Consider the following 19,549-nt stretch of genomic DNA (forward strand, 5'->3'; position numbering starts at 1 on the left):
AAATAGAAAATTCTTTGTTCAAGTACAATTGCTAATACCAAAGCATGTGGTTTCTGGGTACTCTGTAGATGTATAGAAATGAAATCAACCCCAAGACAATTTACCACTATACAGTAAATTTGTTTAACTTTTTATTACTCTTGGAGAAGATTAATATTAAGCTAATAGTTCTTTAACCTTCTATATCTACATGGAAGGACACATAAAGATGCTTTTTCCAAAGCCGAATTTTTTTCGAAAGAAGGATTTACAGAGAAAAAAGAAGTTTATATATTTTCATAATACATTAATTTTAAAGTTAACGCCGATCATTCACATTTGACCTATTTTTATCCAACAGTAGATTATCCAATATATTCGTACCTAAAGGAACAAACGAAATGTTAAGGTATATATATATATTTTGATAAAACAATAAACTTCCATAATTCGCAACTCAAAGGATAAAGTATATAGAATTCTCTGAATGGAGCTAACCAAACAAAGTATAAAATAATAGATTATAAGAACTCAACAAACCGTTACTCATCAAGCATCTAAAATTCTTCATCAAGACGGAAAGTATGATCATCTTTGTCTTCAGCTTTGGCACTGGACATGACACCAGCAATTTGATAGTCCGAAACCTTCTTTTCGAAGAAGTTAGTTTTACCAGCCAAAGAGATATTTTCCATAAAGTCGAAGGGATTAGTAACATTGTAATACTTGTCATTACCGAGAGACACCAAAAGACGATCAGCAACGAATTCGATATATTGGCACATCAAGTCCTTATTCATGCCAAGCAAACTGGCAGGAAGAGCATCAGTGAAATATTCTTTTTCAATGTCGACAGCCTCAACAATGATGGATTCGACAATCTTACGACCAGGGCGATGCTTCAAGTGACTGAACATGAGACAAGCAAAATCGGTATGCAAACCTTCATCACGGCAAATTAACTCATTAGAAAAGGTCAAACCAGGCATGAGACCACGTTTCTTCAACCAGAAAATCGAAGCAAAGGAGCCGGAAAAGAAGATACCTTCAACGGCAGCAAAAGCGACAAGACGAATAGCATAATTTGAGTCCGGGTCATTAATCCAACGAATAGCCCACTTGGCCTTTGCAGTGATGGACCCCATAGTCAGAATAGCGTCGAAATGGCGTTCTTTTTCTTTAGGATCACGGATATAAGTATCCAAAAGCAAGGAGTAAGTTTCAGAGTGGATGTTTTCTATCATGATTTGAAAGCCGTACACACAACGAGCTTCGGGAATTTGAACCTCAGAACTGAATCGTTCCAAAAGATTTTCGTTCACAATACCATCAGAAGCAGCAAAGTAAGCGAGAACTGTGGAAATAAAGTAACGTTCATCAGCATTCAGCTTGTTATCCCAATCAATCAAATCCTTGGAAAGATCGATTTCTTCGGCAGTCCAGAAAGAAGCTTCAGCTTTCTTGTAAAATTGCCAAATTTCATGGTATTGGATAGGGAATAAAACAAAACGACGAGGATTAGGACGAAGAATCACTTCATCCTTTTCATCTTCAGGTTTCCCAGTATAATAATCACCTCCTTCTAGCTTATCTTCTTCCTTTATATTGTCAAATTTGAAAGTTTCTTTTATGGACTTGACATAAATTTCACGAGCTCCAGTAGGGCTCTCGTAAGTGACGACTTCTCCCTTTTCCTTGGGGAAGGTGAACTCTTCAGAATTAGACATATCAAAAAGATTTATATATAGAATTATATGCCAGTGGTACCGAAGAAAAAACGTAGATTTGACTATTCCTGGAGGAGTTTGCTGTAGGTAAAAAGTTTCTTTCTCAGAGTACGTAAAAATCGTATTATAGCGTTCTAAGAAGATTTGTCACAAAATCGTCAAAACAAAAAGATTGAGACAAGGAACTAGTGATCGTGAGTAAATATTAAACAATACCAATATCTTTATTTTACTTAGGCACAGATTATTGCGATCAAATATTTGAATAAAGAACGTCGAATGCGAACCAAGATTCGATGTTTATGAACCCTTTGGATACTCAATTGCAACAATAAAGAACCTTGGTAAAAGAACTGAAAAGGCGAACTTTACAAGGTATAGACACTTGAAGTGATGAGGGATTATGAAAGTGCTCAAAACAGTTTCTTTGACCTTTACCAAGAAAAAACGATTTTTTTTGTTAAAAAAAAAAATAAAAAGAAAAAAAACAAAAGTTAAAAGGACTGATTCTAGCTGATTTATGCGGGAATTTCGTATCCTAGAAAAATTGATACACGCACGCGATGAGATTTAATTAAATAATAGAACGCGTCTTCTTTATTTATATCTTCAGCAATTAGATCAACCTCTTGTAAAATCAACTGATTCTTCTGACAAAAGGTGATTACAAAGCAAATTCCAATGCAATGTTCTATGGACTTTTATTCATCGTTCGTTCCGGATGGCTCTTATGCTTTTGCTTCGTTCATTCTGTACTCGAACAACCCAATGTTTGACAAGCATCATAACCACTAAATTTCGTTGTTTTTATCTTTTTAAATAAACCAGCTCTGCTTGGACGATACAATCCCGACGGAATCGTACAACTGAACTTGCCAAGTTCGTTTGAGTACGTGTAGGTAGACTGTGTTTTTCTTGACTCCTTTTTATTTTTCAACGTATATACCACCTTTTGCTTAAAAGAAGAAAAGGTTTTGTCTTTGTACAACACACTTAGCAAAAAGAAAAGACGCGACGCGCGACGCGACTCTCGCCTTTGCAAAGGGGTATCCTCGCGACGCGCTTGAAATGAAACAGAAAAAAAATGTACAAAAAAAAATTTAGAATTAAATAATTCAGGAATGTAATCGAATACTCCATTGAATGGAATAGGTAGAAAAACAAAGCAAATCCACTTCTACATGGTGTTCATAGCCATTTCTTCAAACCGAAAGCAAGCTCTCGAAATATATTTTTATGTTCGTTTTTCTTTCAAAATATGTTATTAAAGAATCCTTTTTTATTTATTTTATTTTATTTTTTCAGTTATGCATTCTTTCCCTACGGGGTAAAATAATTAAGTATTGTTTTCATTCAGCATTTGTTACCTGGTGAAGTAACATGCGACATTTGGCTTTCTTACGAGCATCCAACATCTTACCTCGCACAATAGGCAAAAGTTCATATTTTGCTAATTTTTCTTACCTTTCCAGTGGTAGATTCGTTCTTTTGCTATTTGTGAAGGGTACGATCTCGTAGGATGGCTCTTCCCACCATCGACTTAAAGATTCCCGAATATGAGGAATGTCAGCATAAAATTACAGACTTTTTATCGCATTTCAAACAAGAGGTGGTGCCTTCTGTAACAAGCGCTGGTTTAGCCGCTAGAAACCGAGAAGGATCAGACGAAGATGATCTTCTGATGGAAGATATCCAGCCCGCTGACAATGGTCCAGTGTTGAAAGCTAAATACATGGATATTTTACAGGATGTCGCAAATCGAAAACGAAATGTAATTACAATTGATTTAAACGATCTTTACGAATTTGATCCAAGTGATACTAAGCTCCTTTCGAATATCGAACAAAATACGAAGCGCTTTGTTGAGCTCTTCTCTCAATCTGTAGATGCATTGATGCCTCCTCCTACCGTTGATATAAACTATAAAAACGAGGTATTGGATGTAATTATGCAGCAGCGTCTTCAGCGCAACGAAAACCTTGATCCTGAACAAAAGGGATTCCCCCCAGAGCTCACGCGTGGTTATGACCTTTATTTTTACCCTGTGACTCGTAGTAAAAAGCCTTTCAGCGTTCGCGATCTTCGCGGCGAAAATCTAGGCTCTCTTATCACTTTACGCGGCATCATTACGCGTACAAGTGATGTGAAGCCAAGCTTAATTGTAAACGCATACACATGTGATCGCTGTGGTTATGAAGTGTTTCAACAAATCCGCCAAAAAACATTTTTACCTATCACTGAATGCCCATCCGATGAATGCAGAAAGAATGATGCAAAAGGTCAGCTTTTCATGAGTACTCGTGCAAGCAAATTTCTTGCTTTCCAAGAGGTCAAAGTTCAAGAACTGACAAATCAAGTTCCGATTGGCCATATTCCTCGTACAGTGACTGTTCATTTATATGGAGCGATTACCCGTACAGTGAATCCTGGTGATATAGTTGATGTTTCTGGTATTTACCTACCCACTCCCTACACTGGCTTCCGTGCTTTGCGTGCTGGTCTACTCACTGATACTTATCTTGAGTGTCATTCAATTTCACACCTAATCAAAAGCTACACCAATATTGAACGAACTCCTGAAACAGAGGCTACAATTGCTGAGTTACACAAAGGTGGAAACGTATACGAAAAGTTAGCAAAGTCGATTGCCCCTGAAATTTATGGTCATGAAGATGTTAAAAAGGCATTGCTTTTGCTTTTGGTAGGCGGTGTAACCAAACATCTTGGCGACGGCATGCGTATTCGTGGTGACATCAATGTTTGCCTTACTGGTGATCCTGGTGTTGCTAAATCTCAGCTTTTGAAATATATCTCCAAGGTTGCGCCACGTGGTGTGTATACAACAGGCCGTGGTTCATCAGGAGTTGGTTTAACTGCTGCTGTTATGCGAGATCCTGTGACGGACGAAATGGTTTTGGAAGGTGGTGCTTTGGTATTGGCCGATAATGGTATATGTTGTATTGATGAATTTGATAAAATGGATGAAAGTGATCGTACTGCTATCCATGAAGTGATGGAACAGCAAACCATTTCTATCTCGAAAGCAGGTATAACTACTACCTTAAATGCTCGCACAAGTATCCTTGCTGCTGCAAACCCTTTATACGGCCGCTATAATCCAAAAGTTGCCCCTATTCATAATATTAATCTCCCGGCTGCTTTGCTTTCGCGTTTCGATATTTTATTCCTCATCCTTGATACCCCTTCCCGCGAAACAGATGAGCATTTGGCTCAGCACGTTACCTACGTTCACATGTTTAATGAGCAACCCAAGATGGATTTTGAGCCCTTAGATCCCTCCATGATTCGCCATTATATTTCAGCCGCTCGGCAATACCGTCCTATTGTTCCTAAACATGTATGCGAGTATGTGACTGGTGCCTATGTTCAGCTTCGTCAGAACCAAAAACGTGACGAAGCAAATGAAAGACAGTTTTCCCATACGACTCCGCGTACGCTTCTAGGTATTCTTCGTATGGGTCAGGCGCTTGCTAGACTTAGGTTTAGCAACACAGTGGAAATCAGTGATGTTGATGAGGCATTGAGGTTGATGGCTGTTTCTAAGTCTTCATTGTATGAAGATTTAGACCCCGGTTATCATGATACTACCATTTCCTCTAAAATATACAAAATTATTAGAGACATGCTCAACAATGCTTCCAGCGAGGAAGAAAGTAGGTCTTCACTGCCTCTTCGCACCATTAGAGAACGCGTTCTTGCGAAAGGATTCACCGAAAATCATCTTCTGAACACAATTCAGGAATACACTGAATTGGGCGTTTTACTTACTACGGATAACGGACAAAATATTATGTTTTTAGATCCTGATATGTAAGTAAATCCTTGGTTATTTTTATTTTTTTTCAGTATGTACAATAATTTCACTCGTTAATGATCTATATGTTATTTTGGGTCTTTCTTTTCCTTTTATTGGTATTTGTGCTTTGTTCTATTAGTCAGATAGTTTACGAAAGGACTATCATTTCGGTTTTTATCTTTTACTCTCAGTCATTCTACTGTTCGGAATGCATAATTGAGCGATGAAACCTAGAGGCGTAGGTTATTCTAATTTTCATTTTATTTTATATAGTTTATTATATTACATATATAATCGACTTTATTGTCTCAATTCATTGAAAAATTCTAAAAATAAACCAATCCACTTTTTGCCTCACCCTTACCTCCATATTATAAGGCCAACTAGTACGACAGTAAGCTTTTTACCTTCACGAGCCTATATGCTCAGATACCCATTGGTATCTCTATCCTTGGATGTTTATTAATTATTTTAGAAATTTTTGTATATTCAAATATCTGATTAATCTTTAAGTGAATTTTTGGAGTCGTTTTGGCGGTGAATTAAAACTTAGATGTTCACTGACATGAATATTATTTTACGTTTACATATCTTGAAGGATGGAAAAGAAAGCTATCAGTTTATTCTGTTATGTGATCGCTCATCCTTCGTGAACGATGTGAAGCAAAAAATCCAATCTACTTATAAATCCTTATATCCTGACAAGGGGTAAGTTTCATTTAGAGGTTCGTACAAGTTGGTTAACTAACGCTCCTAGAAACATAAATGTTGTTAATATTAAAGACGAAGAGAACTACGATATTCCTAATGAATATTGTATTGGTGACATCTTTCAAGGGAATTCGAAAGTACTCGTAGAGTGTAATTCTGTAAATATCTCTACGGTCGTTCAGAAGGACAATACTTATTCTTCTATAGATAATGAAGAAAATTACGTGCCAATAGACACTGTTGAAATTGGTAAAACTACATTACCCCAGCACTTAAGCGAGCATGCTCAACCTTCATTGAAACGCTCAAGGTCTTCGTTTTCGGAACAGTCTTCTCAAAAGAAACTTAACGCAGCTTCTGATGAAGGGATTGAGTCATCCGGGTTTATTTATCGTCCTACCAATGCTCGTGATTCCATTTCGTCAGTCACATCTATCAATCATCGAGAAGATGCCTTACCTTCAGATGATGAAAACTATAATAATATTACTCAACCTAATTTAGTTTCAGACTCGACGGAAAATGGGGCGATTGAGAAAAAAGAACACACTGTTCAAGAAACAAGTCCTATCAAAGACAATATACGCGGAACAAGTGAAGAAGTAAAGACATTGTCAGATTCACCACGGAAACTATCGCAAAAACAAACAACTCCTTCCCCATCAAAACAGAAGAAAGGTGAAGAATTATCTCAACTTTCCGCGGCAAGTCCACGTATTACAAGGTCATCAAAGAGATTAGAGCTAAAGAAAGAACGCACCGAAGCTCCCGCTGAAAATTCCAAGGGTCAGATGGCCGAACAAAAACAAGAGCACGAAGATCATTCTACAACTAGCGAGTCCGAAGAGGAAGAGATCGAAGAGCCAAGTGTCCTTGCGCCTGAAATTGTTGTTCATGAAACACCTTCTCATCCATCTACAGCTGTTCCTTCGGAAAACGAAGACAGCAGCTCTGATAGTGGAAGCATTTCTGGGTCTTCATCCGTGTCTGTCTCATCGAGTTCTTCAAGTGACCTTTCCGAGGAAAGTGATGACGTTGGTGAACAAAACTCGATCTCTTCTTCAAAAGAGCGTTTAGCGATGTCCAATGCAAAAGAAACAGCAAGAGAGGAAATTTCTAAAAATGAGGATGTTAACACATCAACTGGTGCTTCTAATGCTAACATTCAAGATGCGGGAAAGAAATTCAGACAAATTAGCCAAAACTCGGATACTGATAGCGAGCCAACTACAGAATCTTCCAGTGAATCGGAATCAGAGTCTGATTCTTCCATTCCTTTAAGTCAGCGAGCGCATCCTCCTTCAGCTGAAGTCGCTGACACTTCGTCTAAAAATCTACCATCTAAAATAACAACCAGAAGTAAATCTAACACCCAGAAGCCTGAACCACAAAGGACTCTGTCGTATTCTCGGCTTTCTGAGCTGTCGAAAACGTTTTCTCCCGAAATTAAGGATCCGATGCTTAGAAAAGACGAGCCTCAAAAGTCCGACAAAAACATTGACTCCAAAGATGCATCTAAGGAGAAAGAACAGCAATCTTCTTCGGAAAGCGAAGAGAATGATTCAGATGAAGAGTCCTCTTCAAGTGAGTCCGATGCCCCTATGCAAGAAAAAGCAAACCCGATCCCCTTAGAAAAACGTGCAAGTGCTGCTGTACCTCAGAAAAAGAGAGGAAGAGGTAGACCTAGAAAGAGTACGGGACTTGCTGGTTTAGCTGCTCTTGCCTAAAGTTCTATCTCTTTTTCTTTACGTTTTACTTAGTATCCTTTTACATTCGTTTCAATTTACGAGCTTACATTTCCCATAGATTACGTTTGTTATTCCTTTGTAAGAGTGAACTTTCACTTTTATTTGTAACTATCACTGAACATATTCTCTCCAAGTCAGCTATGAAATGATCGAAAGTACATTCAGGAAAACGATTCTATGTAACCTTTCATTCCACCTCAACTAATATTTGAAATATCCGTGAATCTAATAAACAAAACACTATCCACCTAATTTCTTACAAACTGCAGCAAGAGTTTCTATAATGTTCATTCAGTATGATAAAAATCGTAATAGTATTTAAGGCACGACGTTATATTACACTAAACGATATGTGGAGTTCGTGGCAGGAACGAGTTTTTTCTTGCCCACTCCCTTTTACACAAAGTCAAGACACTTTTCCTACAATATGGGAAAAATCAAGCAGAAAGGTAGGAAATTGATTATCTACTTTATTTACTAACGAATTGTAGGGAAATCTGGAGCTGCTCGTGTATATATCACGAGGAACCAAGCTTTAAAAAAGCTTCAGGTAACTCTTGCTGACTTTCGTCGCATTTGTATTTTAAAGGGTGTTTATCCTCGTGAACCAAAAAACAAAAAGAAGGCTAATAAGGGGTCCACTGCTCCCGTTACGTTTTGTAAGTATACATCTGACATCTTTCCTCTTTTTTTAAAAATGCGCCGAAAACGAGACTAGCCATGAAGAAATATAGCTAAGGATGCTTTAAGTGGGAGTAACTCACAGTTTCATTGGTTTTGCATAGTTTTTGGAAGAGGACACGCTCAGATTTATGAGCATAAGGAATCGAAAGATACTAACCCATCATAGACTATACCAAGGACATTCAGTATTTGCTTCATGAACCAATTGTCCAGAAGTTCCGCGAGTACAAGACATTTGTGCGTAAATTAAGCAAAGCAATTGGTAAAGGAGAATTGGACACTGCGAAGCGTCTTGAAAACAATAAGCCCGTTTATCATTTAGACCATATTATCAAAGAGCGTTATCCCACCTTCCATGACGCTATAAAGGACATTGATGATGCTTTAAGTATGCTTTTTCTGTTTTCTACCATGCCCGTTACAGACAAAATTGGTGCAGCAACCGTAGCCAATTGCGAACGTCTTTGTGCTGAATTCCAACAATATGTAATCCGTAACCACAGTCTCCGCAAGACGTTCTTGTCAATCAAAGGTATTTACTATCAAGCTGATATTTTTGGTGTTGATGTTACTTGGATAGTTCCCTACAAGTTTTCCCAAAACGTTCCTACTGATGTGGATTTCCGTATCATGCACACATTCCTCGAGTTTTACCAGTCTTTAATGGGATTTGTCAACTTTAAGCTATTCAGCAGTGCTGGACTTCGTTATCCCCCTAAGTTGGATGTTGCTAAGATTGAGTCCGCTGCTGGTCTTGCCGCCTATGATTTAGAAGAATCCAATTCCCTTCCTGCTATTGCACATGGAGACAATAAGGAAGCTCGTAAACGTATTGCTAGTCTAGGCCATAAGATTGGTGATATAGTTGAGAATGATTCTAAAACGGATGAGCGGCCCGAACAGGAGGTTGCTGAGACAAGTGGTACGACAGTGGAGAATGGCGAAGATGAAAAGTTGGATGAATTTAAATCCATCGATGAAGATACTTCGGATGCAGCTTCTAAAGTCAACACTCAAGTTTCTTCCGTTAATACGTCGTTACTTTCCCCTTTTACTTTCTACCTTTCTCGAGAAGTTCCTCGCTTTTCTTTGGAGTTTGTAATTCGTGCTTTTGGCGGCAAAGTTGCTTGGGACCCTGTTCTTGGTGCTGGATCTCCATATGCTGAATCTGACCCAGTAATTACTCATCACATAAGTGACCGTCCTCACCTTGCTCAGAAATACGAGGGTCGTGTCTACATTCAGCCTCAATGGGTTTACGATTCAGTGAACAAGGGTCATTTGGAAAGAACGGATCTCTATGTTCCTGGAGCAACCCTCCCTCCCCATCTTAGTCCATTCGTCAAGGTTAGCGAAAATGACTATAACCCTGAAGATGAAGTATCAGCTGGCGAAGAAGAGGAAGAAGAAGATGTCGAAGCTAATGAAGACAAGAAGGCTATTGAGGCTCCAGAAAAAGAGAGAGTTGAAGAACCTACTGCTGATGTTGAAGAAGATGAGACCGAAAAGGCCGAACTTGAACATCAACGAGAACTTGAAGCTGAAGCTGCTGGTGTTGAATATTCTGAATACATTAAGAACAGTAAGCCTTCCAAGTCTAAGAAGCGTTCTCGCGATACCATGAACGCGGATCAGAAAGACGAGAAAGAAGCTAAGGAGCTCTCTAAGATGATGATGAGCAACAAACAAAGAAAACTTTACAACAAGCTGGAAAATGCCAATGTTAAGAAGGAAAACTACAACAATAGTCTTCGTAATAAAAAGAAGAATATTGAGAAGAACAAAAAGGCAAAGGCTGATAAATAGAGGGTTGTTTTTTAATTACGGTACATAGTAATACAATTTGGAAATTTTTTGGGTTATATGGATGTTCATTAGCATATCAATAATAAATATTCGACTCTACATTTAACCATATAGCCATCAAAAAATGTAAAAAGAAAGTTTTCATTAAAACAAAAAGAAATCAAACCTATAAATTCTATGTAAAAACACTTTCCATTTCAAACCGTAACATTCATGCTAAATATTGCAATAGCAGATATGAATAAATAATCAAAGAACAGAAAGCTTGAAATGAACAACATTTAATGTAAGGTCACCCATTTAATCCATTTTTGTTCAAACACTGTAAAGCCATGGCTTCTCAACAACCAAGGAAGCATGGGAGGGAACCTCTGGAATTGTAGAGGGTTCGAGCAAATCCTTATGGATGCAGTTAAGAGCCTTAACAGCATTCTTCTCGTCAATAACGCAAGAGATGTTAATCTCACTGGCACCTTGACTAATCATTTCAAGGTTGATTTCAGCTTCGGCAAGGGTGCTAAACATGCGACCAGATATGCCAACTGAATTACGCATGTGTTTGCCTACAAGAGATAAAATAGCCATACCACGCAAAACATCCAGGGTACCCAAACGACGCAATTCGACGAAAGCATCCTGTAAGCTATTTTCATCTGACTCTTGATTCAGAGCCATAGAGACATGGACCTCAGAGGTGATAATCAAATCAACAGCAAGCTTGTACTTGTCAAAAATGGCAAAGATAGAGGCCAAAAATCCATGTGAAGAAATCTTTCGATTGGAATTTATATTGATTACCATAATAGTATCCTTGATGGTGACAGCAGTGGGACCCTTACGTGCTGATTCATATTCCGAATCATCAGGCATAACCTTGGGAGGATGAGGAGGAGTAGCACTGCCATGACGAGAGATTGTATCAGGGAAAATAACGGTTCCTGGGGCACCGGGATTGCCAACGTTTTTGATGCGAATGGGAATGCGGGCACTGATGACTTGAGACATGGTAAAAGGATGAATTACTTCGCTACCATAGTAAGTCAATTCAGCAGCCTCTTCGGGAGTAATTAAAGGAAGCAAGCGAGCAGTCGGTACTTTTCGAGGGTCGGCGGTAAAGATACCGTCGACTTCTTTCCAAATTTGCAATTCATCGGCAGCCAAACCGACGGCTAATAAAGCAGCGCAGAAATCAGTGTAACCGCGACCGATCTGAGACAACAAACTTCCGGGAACCATACCGAAGAAGCCAGTCACAACAGGAACTTTGTTGCCAAGCACAGTGACCTTGCTAGCTAACTGGTTGGCGACATAGCTATAGAAAGATGCATCAAGGGATTTCCACTCTTTATGTTCATCAAGGATATGGCACATGTCGACGTACTCGGCATCGACGCCTTGATCTTGCAAGATACCAGCCATAAAACGACAACTCAAGCGTTCACCCATACCGAGAACAAGGTCACGTGTACGGGGAGAGATTTCAGTCAGAACACGAATTGCGTTCAAATACTGCTCCAATTCGGCACAATCATGACGAATTTCTTTAAACAATCTTTCTTGAATATTGATATCTCCGATAAAGTCACTAGTAGCTTGTATATGATCCTGTTCAATGGCATTAACGATATCGTAAGATGTTGAATGCTGTTTAAGAGCTTGTTCAGCAGCGCGAATCAGACGGTTCGTGGTACCTTCTGCTTTGGTGTCAGTACTGCGAGCAGAGCAGACCAAAACAACGCGTTTTTCTTTTAAATAAGATCTAAGCAATCATTAGTTTCTTGAATTATATTATAAGGTAACGACAAGACAGACCTGGCTTCCATGCAGAAAGTCAAGTCTGATTGATAAGCATAAACATGATACAAGGCTTCTTTTCACGCGTCCTTCCACAAATTTGGTGTAAGGAGTGAAATGTTTCTAGGGACAATCATCGTGCATTTTTACCAAATGAAAGCCAGTTGAGCGACTCCTCTCCAGAAGATCACTCCGAGTCTGCTTAACAATTGTCGCAATTTTTGAATCATGCTTTGAGTAACGATTGCATCCATGACTTACTTGGCAACATCGACTGCGATTTTATTTGGGAATTTTCCAATACTCGTTCCGCCGAATTTCTGGACAACCCAGCCATTAACTGGGTTATTGGCCAATTTCTCCTGAGTGCTCATGGCCGATACTTCTTGTTTATAAAGAGTGAACAGCACTTTCCAAGTTCATTTTACCCGTTTTCGCTTTTTTCACTACTTGATATAAAGAGATAGCATAGTATATGGTAGATTCTCACTAAACCCGCTTACTGAACAATAGTGAAGCGCAGGGCAAAAGAAGAAAAAGGTAGAGTTATAAATACTAATACTATAGCAAGCAATAAAGAACAGAAATGATGGTTTACGAATGTTGGAAGAAGTTATAGTTGAGATTAGAAACAGAGATTGTGATTATTTGCAGTATATTTCTAGTCTTGATGTTTCCATTGAGGAAAATAGTTTCCATTCGTTATAGATAGATACGTAATTAAATAGATCTCATAATTCATACCAAGAAAGGAGTCGTCGCAAAAGATCAGAATCTATTGAAAGATCATCTCACAGTGGGTCACAGAGAGAAACAAAAAGAACAATATGGGAAACAAAAACCTTCTTGTTATTTCATCAAATCAAAGTCAAGCACGAGGGAAAAGAAAACGTATATCTTCCTGTTCTGGCGATATGGTCATAGAATTTTTCTGAATTAAGAGTCTTCTTCTCAGTCATTTTGGGCTTTGTACTGAGTTGCCAATTGACTATTGGGGAGAAAGACTCGACCTTCAGAAGTGAATTCGGAATGCAAAAAAGTTGGAAGCAAAAGACGAGGCCAATTGACGTATTGCATTCCGCGAGAAACACAGTAGAAAGTGGAAGCCAAAATACCAAGAAAGGAAAGCAGCAAAAGAATGTGCGGGGAAAATACCGCCGTAGAAGATCTGGAGAACAAGGAAAAGAAAAACAAGAGTACGCATGCTAATAACACGTAAGGCATACAACGAATGGTAAGAGGGCGTAAATCAAGACGGTAATGAAAGTCGGAAGAAGGAATAAAGCGACCCAATACCAAATCATAGGCATCTTGACGAGCACCATCATAAAAGTTGTTTAAGATGTATCGCTTAGCAGAATTAACGAAGTCATCAAACGCACCTCGACGAGTGCGAACTCCAGTACGGGTAAAATCAGTCTTTAGAGCACCTGTTCCGGAATACGCCGTACTAATGTGGTCAGCATTGTCAGCCCAAATACAACAGAAGCTTTTTTCCAAAGGAAGGATGGAACGAAGAGGATGGGTAGCGCCAAGTAGACCGCATTTGCGAAGCTGATTTGTCAAAACGTGTCGCCCAATACAGCTTTGAACCACATTGGTTCGATCTAGGCAATCCATACAGTTGCTGCGGACGACGCTCGTTTGTCTAGAAAGTACTCGATATTTTTGCGTGTCGAGGGTAGTATATCCTTGCTCGTCCAACTCTGGAAGGATCTCGTCCATCAATAACGAAACACGGTTCCACCGCATACGGCTGCATTCCTTATGAAAGTCAAAATAGTGATAATGGATGCGAGGATTATCGAGACGTCGTACCACATTTTCATAAACCTGTTTAACGGGAAGTTCGTGTCCTTTGCAGTTTACCAAGTTTACTATAATTTGATCGCCATAGATAGCAATTTGCTCGTCGAAATGCTTTTGTGCTGCCTTAGTAGCAAGAGATGCCGAGTTAGTGATCATTCGCGGACGATAGCGAAGATTATTCACTTCTGCCCAGTAGGCCGGGACACTTCCACGAGTTTGAACATGAGAGTATGTGATTTCAGAGCGTTCATCCGAAACAATGGTTATCTGCTCTACTTCATTGAAGTTGGCAGGATTTCCATTTTCATCAATCCCTCTTGTAAAATAACGTGTTCCTGCACGGAATTTGGAACGGCGAGAAATAAGTGCTAAAGTGACTGAGCGGCCTTTCACCATGCATGTGGAGGAAGTAATGAAGCCATAAATCATAGGCGTAACGAATGAGGCAGCTTCTGGGTGCGCCTGGATCGCTTCAATATATTTTTTGCTGGCAAACTCGTTCCAAAAGAATCGATTATCACTTCTAGAAACATTCGAATTCTTGGTTTCCTCTGCACAAGACCGTTGCAAAGAGTTGGTTAGATCCCAAGTATAACTAAAGTAAAAAGGTCCTGTTTTCAAATGGTTTTGAAGCAAATTGTATAAATCTAATTCATCTTGGTCGGTCGCAAGTCGCCCCATGTAAGGAATCACCTCAAACTTTTCCACGCGATAAATTTTGTGGCCCAAAATCTGAGCAGCGCTAGACCGTTCTGTAGCAAGAATCAGATATTCATCGTTCTTCAGTTTAATAGATCCAAATATAGTAACGCTGTTTTCACTTTTGCGGTCTTCGGAATCCAATTCCTCTGGCGTAACTTGGATGCCTCCCGTTGCACGATCAATCAACAAGCAACAATCCTCGCGACGAAGCTTAAATTGCTTTTCTGTTGCTTCGAACTGCACCATTTCTTCTTTATAATCTCCTTCGAAGATTCAGTAGGCTTTCCTCCGTGGTTGGTTAATGGAAGGTCGTATGTTCACTGTATCCTAAGGGACCTGATGGTTAGACGATCCAAAACTTGCACAATAACACAGGAATTGACTTTATAAATTAGAGAAGTTATAAAGATGTAAAAGCATCTTCGGTCTGTTGATTCAATGGCTTCCTCCTTCTCCCGTTCAAGGGAGTGCACTATTCTCCTTGCAAGTTTTCAAGAAAATCATCGTACGTGGAAAAAAAGAAAATCTTATTACACATAAAATTAAAACTGAAATAGTACAAGAAGTTTTCTCTGTTGTTCGTCTGCAATTTAGTTTCTCCTTGGATTTTCAACCACCATCGTTATTTTCAGTAACCTGTTGAAATTTCGCTGACCACTACCACGACCTTGCTACAGTGTAAAAAGCACTGGAAATTAATGAAACCAGGCAAATTAAATTTCCATTGATTTCCTGTACTTTGCTTATTTTTTAAAAGTGAAAAGCACTAGGTTCGGGGTGTTAATTCACGCGTACTTTGCATTGTCATTTTTTCATCCTTCTTTGGACACTGAAATTTTGCATTATTCGTGTCAATTCAGTTAAAGAAAGGTTGGAAGCAAAAAGATAGGTAGGGAAAATATCTTTTAGTTGTGGTCGCATTACAATTCTCGATTTATACTCGTTTTGGTTTTGTTGGAATTTTAGCACAATCCGCATCTTTTTGTAGTCGGGTTCTTTAAATTATTATAATAATTAAAACATCTGTTCTTCCTTTTATACTTTAAAAGAAAGGATTCAGAATTCTAATCTATTATGGATATTCATCGTTGTCGTTTCGTGGAGTATACTCCTTCTCCCATCACTGCGCTTGCATTTTCGCATCAACTTTCTTCACAGGATCCCTTGCCCTCAAATTTACATTTGGCTGTCGGACGTGCCAACGGAAATATTGAGATATGGACACCAAAGGGAGACTGGTGCTTAAAGGGGGTCCTTTATGGTGGTCTGAATCGAAGCGTTGAAGGACTCGCCTGGAGTGTGAGTGAAGAGGAACTACGATTATTTAGTATTGGATTTTCTACTTCTATCACCGAGTGGAATTTACGAACTGGTAAGCCATTAGTGCACCAAGATTCTAATGCTGGTGCAATATGGTCTATTTCGCTTCACGAGGAAACAAAAACATTGGCTATCGGTTGTGACGATGGTAGCTGTGTTTTATTTGACATTAATGGAGGACGTGGTGTCATAGAGTATAAGCGCACATTGATGCGACAGACTTCTCGTATTCTCTCTCTATGTTGGCAAGGAAAGAACCATCTTGTCGGAGGATGTGCAGATGGAATAGTAAAAGTTTGGGATGTCGAAAGTCCAAACTCCACAATTATTGCCAGAATGCAAGTTGACCGCGCTAAGAAAGGCAGTCGTTCACTTGTATGGGATGTCAAGTCACTTAACGATGATACGATTGTTACAGCAGATTCTTCCGGAGCAGTCAAGTTCTGGAACGGAAAATATTTTACTCTTACCCAGTCGTTCAAGCTCCATTCGGCTGATGCACTGACTTTAGCTGTATCCAGCAATGGCAATATAGTCTTCTCTTCTGGTATTGATCGCAAGACAATTCAGTATACCAGAGATGGTGGCAAGCGTGAATGGGTAAGCAATAGCTTCCGGAGATTTCATTCTCATGATGTTCGCTGTATGTCCATCCTTGAATGCAAAACGGTAGATGTCCTGGTTTCGGGTGGTACAGACATGATGCTTGCAGTTGTGCCTGTTCGCCAATTTAATTCAAAGCATCATCGAATGATACCAGCTGTTCCACAAAAACCTCGTATGGCAATTGCTACTAAAGCTAGACTATTTATGTTGTGGGAAGATCATCAAGTTTTGGTTTGGAGAATTGGATCTCCAGGCTACCGTTTCCTTCTGAAAATTGTTTTACCAAATGAAGAAAATATTGTACATGCAGCCATTTCACAAAACGGAGAACTGCTTGCGGTATCTACTATTTTGACTACTAAGTTGTATCGTATTCATTATACAGATGAAAAGGTTTATGTGGAAAGTATTGAAGATGCGTTTTTGGCCAATGTTGGCGCTACCTTATTACAGTTTACAGTTGACATGAAGAAACTCATTTTGATTAGCAACGAGTCTGATATTTTCTTGATTGACTTGAGTCGAATTGAGACACATCAGCTTGAAGTGTTTGAGGTCTCTCAACCCGAAACTAAGAAAGCACCTGCTAAATCCAAAGCAAATGCTCAAACTGTATGCGAAGGCATTGCCACGGTAACTGTTTCACCAGACGGTGATTACTTTGCTGTTGCTGATTTGAATGGAAATACATTTTGTTACTCACTTTCGACCTTGTCCTACATCGAGTTGCCCAGGGTAAATAGCTTTGTGCGAGCCATGGCTTTCCGACCAGACGTTGGTGGACGTTTGGCGGTTGTGACCGCAGGCAATCAAGTTTTTGAGTTTGATGTTCAAAGCCGAAAGCTGACAGAATGGTCCAAGGCAAATTTGAACAATATGCCAAAACCATTCGCACATCTGTTAGACAAGCCTTTTGGTGCGTTTTTCGATATACAAAACCCAAGCCGATTTTGGATTTGGTCTGCAAATTATGTATCTTTCTTTGATTTGAACTTAAATCTTCCAGCACCTCGAAATGCTGAAAAGCGCAAAATGGAGGGAACTGTCGATGGAGTTTCGTCAACAAAGCAACGTGCTGCTGTTCAGAATTCCACCGCTACATCCAAATTTGGAACAGGAACATCTAGGTCGTTTTGGATTACGCATAAGTATCGTCCTATGTTACTGGTTGGCTTGGTTGGAGCAGCCGAGCTTCTCGTAGTTGAGCGGCCGATAGCCGATATGTTAATGAGCACGGATGTTCCAGGTACTTTTTACGAGCATAGATTTGGCGCTTGAGGAGTTAGTTCTGTTGTAAAAAAAAAATGGATAGGGAAAGTTTTCTTGGGTAAGAAATGAATATATGGACCGGTTAAAGGAATAAAGGAAAGAAAAAAAAAAGCTCTCACAGAAGCTAAAAAAGCTTGAACTCTGGGTAAAAACTAGTAGGTATACCCCTGAGAGTATCTATTATTGGTAAGATGTTATGAAAGAATAGAAAAAATTCCATGGTTCTTATATTGCTACAATTGAAGTAGAAAATTTTTTGTTTTCAAGTATATTTTATTAGTAGTAGAGACTTTTGTTCTTTTTTATAAAAGACTTGGTATCAGGGTCTTAATAAATATCATTCAGATAGGCTATTTCAAGTTATTTTCTATTTTTTTGCCATTTTCTAATGCCTTCTTCAAAAGAAGCACGATTAAGGCCATCGGGTACTAAACAGAAGGTAACGCCCAAAGATTCTACAACTCGGTTACGACCTTCATCATCAAAAAAAAGCATATCCTTGTAGCTTATTCCAGTTTCTTTATGGAGCTGCTCGAAATGATCGATTTTGGTTGCTATCATTATCATGTTAGAGATGGGACTTTTTTAGAGGTATATGTCAACGACATAATTTCCAATTTTTTTTTATTGTACTTACCAGGAAATGCTTTAATGTTGGTAAAGAACTTAGAAGCCGGTTGCAATTCACCATCAATTGGAACCCGCATCAGGTTTAATACTTGGTACGCAAATTTAGGAGCGTGGGTTCGACTTGCGATGCAAAGCTTTACTTGGGCATCTTTTAATTGTTGAAGGATATCCGTTACATTTTTATAAAAAGATATGTCGGTCCCATACCGATCGAGAATGACTTGAGGATTATTTTTCGATGCCCGAAATGGTGGAGTGACTACTGGTATTAGAAATTCATGCTGAAAGCTGCAGAAGCAGAATGCTTTGATGGTTGTTACATACCATGAGTATCAATCCATAGAGGCCACAATGTATAATCTAAATCAAAAACGACACACTTTGGATAATTCGAAGACATATTATAGAGGAAACTTTAAAAAAAGGAAAACTTCTCAAACAAAAAGCCTTTGATTAGGACTTGCTAGGTTCGGTTCGCAAAGAAAGTAAATGAAACGAGAGAAACGACTTTGCGTCAGAAATGCCTTACTTTGAGCTCTAAGAGAAAGAAAGATACAGAGATTGTAAAGAAGCAAATATGAAAGATTGGGTTTACAAGAGGAAGAAACCTCTTTCCTATGTACGTCTGAAATTTTCTTTTTCGATCGTTGTATGAGGGTAAGTTTTCAGATCAACGATTTTGGTAGTAGAAATGTGGCGGTATTAGAATCTCAATAATTAAAGACCAATCTAAATATTTCTTTCCTACTTGGTCTTGGCTATGATCGAATATTTGTTCTTTTGCTGGTATATCATATTCTACTGTATTACGATATTATTTACAGCAAGGAACTTCTTCTATGATAATGAGAAAAGGAGTCTTCACAGTTTAGATGAAAAGATTTCATCTTAGAATAGCTCTAAACGGCTTACTCCATTGAAAAGGTATTATTCCAAAAAAAAATTTT

General features: G+C 38.9%; 8 protein-coding genes across 8 annotated transcripts; 4 read left to right on the forward strand and 4 right to left on the reverse strand.

Annotated features, from left to right (window-relative positions):
• Positions 1-253: 253 nt before the first annotated feature.
• Positions 254-2,688, reverse strand: SPOG_03074 (ribonucleotide reductase small subunit Suc22). Its single transcript, XM_013165733.1, has one exon. The coding sequence runs from the start codon at positions 1,704-1,706 to the stop codon at positions 537-539; it is 1,170 nt and encodes a 389-aa protein (XP_013021187.1). The 5' UTR covers positions 1,707-2,688; the 3' UTR covers positions 254-536.
• Positions 2,689-3,225: 537 nt separating this feature from the next.
• On the forward strand, positions 3,226-5,598 carry SPOG_03073 (MCM complex subunit Mcm7; the record flags this gene model as incomplete). The annotated part of the gene is made up of 2 exons (XM_013165732.1): positions 3,226-5,537; positions 5,574-5,598. The coding sequence occupies 2 exons, from the start codon at positions 3,226-3,228 to the stop codon at positions 5,596-5,598; spliced, it is 2,337 nt and encodes a 778-aa protein (XP_013021186.1).
• A 303-nt stretch (positions 5,599-5,901) lies between these two features.
• Positions 5,902-8,176, forward strand: SPOG_03072 (nucleolar protein Dnt1). Its single transcript, XM_013165731.1, has 2 exons — positions 5,902-6,231; positions 6,281-8,176. Exons 1-2 carry the CDS (start codon positions 6,077-6,079, stop codon positions 7,959-7,961), a joined length of 1,836 nt encoding a protein of 611 aa, XP_013021185.1. The 5' UTR covers positions 5,902-6,076; the 3' UTR covers positions 7,962-8,176.
• A 182-nt stretch (positions 8,177-8,358) lies between these two features.
• SPOG_03071 (pescadillo-family BRCT domain-containing protein) lies at positions 8,359-10,572 on the forward strand. The gene is made up of 3 exons (XM_013165730.1): positions 8,359-8,431; positions 8,474-8,641; positions 8,833-10,572. The coding sequence occupies exons 1-3, from the start codon at positions 8,410-8,412 to the stop codon at positions 10,470-10,472; spliced, it is 1,830 nt and encodes a 609-aa protein (XP_013021184.1). The 5' UTR covers positions 8,359-8,409; the 3' UTR covers positions 10,473-10,572.
• An 18-nt stretch (positions 10,573-10,590) lies between these two features.
• SPOG_03070 (aspartate kinase) lies at positions 10,591-12,717 on the reverse strand. The gene is made up of 2 exons (XM_013165729.1): positions 12,528-12,717; positions 10,591-12,231 (listed from the first exon to the last, which is right to left on the reverse strand). Exons 1-2 carry the CDS (start codon positions 12,638-12,640, stop codon positions 10,788-10,790), a joined length of 1,557 nt encoding a protein of 518 aa, XP_013021183.1. The 5' UTR covers positions 12,641-12,717; the 3' UTR covers positions 10,591-10,787.
• Positions 12,718-12,867: 150 nt separating this feature from the next.
• SPOG_03069 (inositol polyphosphate phosphatase) lies at positions 12,868-15,371 on the reverse strand. Its single transcript, XM_013165728.1, has one exon. It carries the CDS (start codon positions 15,021-15,023, stop codon positions 13,218-13,220), a length of 1,806 nt encoding a protein of 601 aa, XP_013021182.1. The 5' UTR covers positions 15,024-15,371; the 3' UTR covers positions 12,868-13,217.
• SPOG_03068 (U3 snoRNP protein Utp4) lies at positions 13,164-18,295 on the forward strand. Its single transcript, XM_013165727.1, has one exon. It carries the CDS (start codon positions 15,852-15,854, stop codon positions 17,979-17,981), a length of 2,130 nt encoding a protein of 709 aa, XP_013021181.1. The 5' UTR covers positions 13,164-15,851; the 3' UTR covers positions 17,982-18,295.
• A 6-nt stretch (positions 18,296-18,301) lies between these two features.
• On the reverse strand, positions 18,302-19,353 carry SPOG_03067 (acid phosphatase). The gene is made up of 3 exons (XM_013165726.1): positions 18,927-19,353; positions 18,610-18,861; positions 18,302-18,526 (listed from the first exon to the last, which is right to left on the reverse strand). Exons 1-3 carry the CDS (start codon positions 19,000-19,002, stop codon positions 18,333-18,335), a joined length of 522 nt encoding a protein of 173 aa, XP_013021180.1. The 5' UTR covers positions 19,003-19,353; the 3' UTR covers positions 18,302-18,332.
• Between the last annotated feature and the right edge of the window lie 196 nt (positions 19,354-19,549).

This window comes from Schizosaccharomyces cryophilus, assembly GCF_000004155.1.
Source record: "Schizosaccharomyces cryophilus OY26 unplaced genomic scaffold supercont4.1, whole genome shotgun sequence".
Classification (NCBI taxonomy): domain Eukaryota; kingdom Fungi; phylum Ascomycota; class Schizosaccharomycetes; order Schizosaccharomycetales; family Schizosaccharomycetaceae; genus Schizosaccharomyces; species Schizosaccharomyces cryophilus.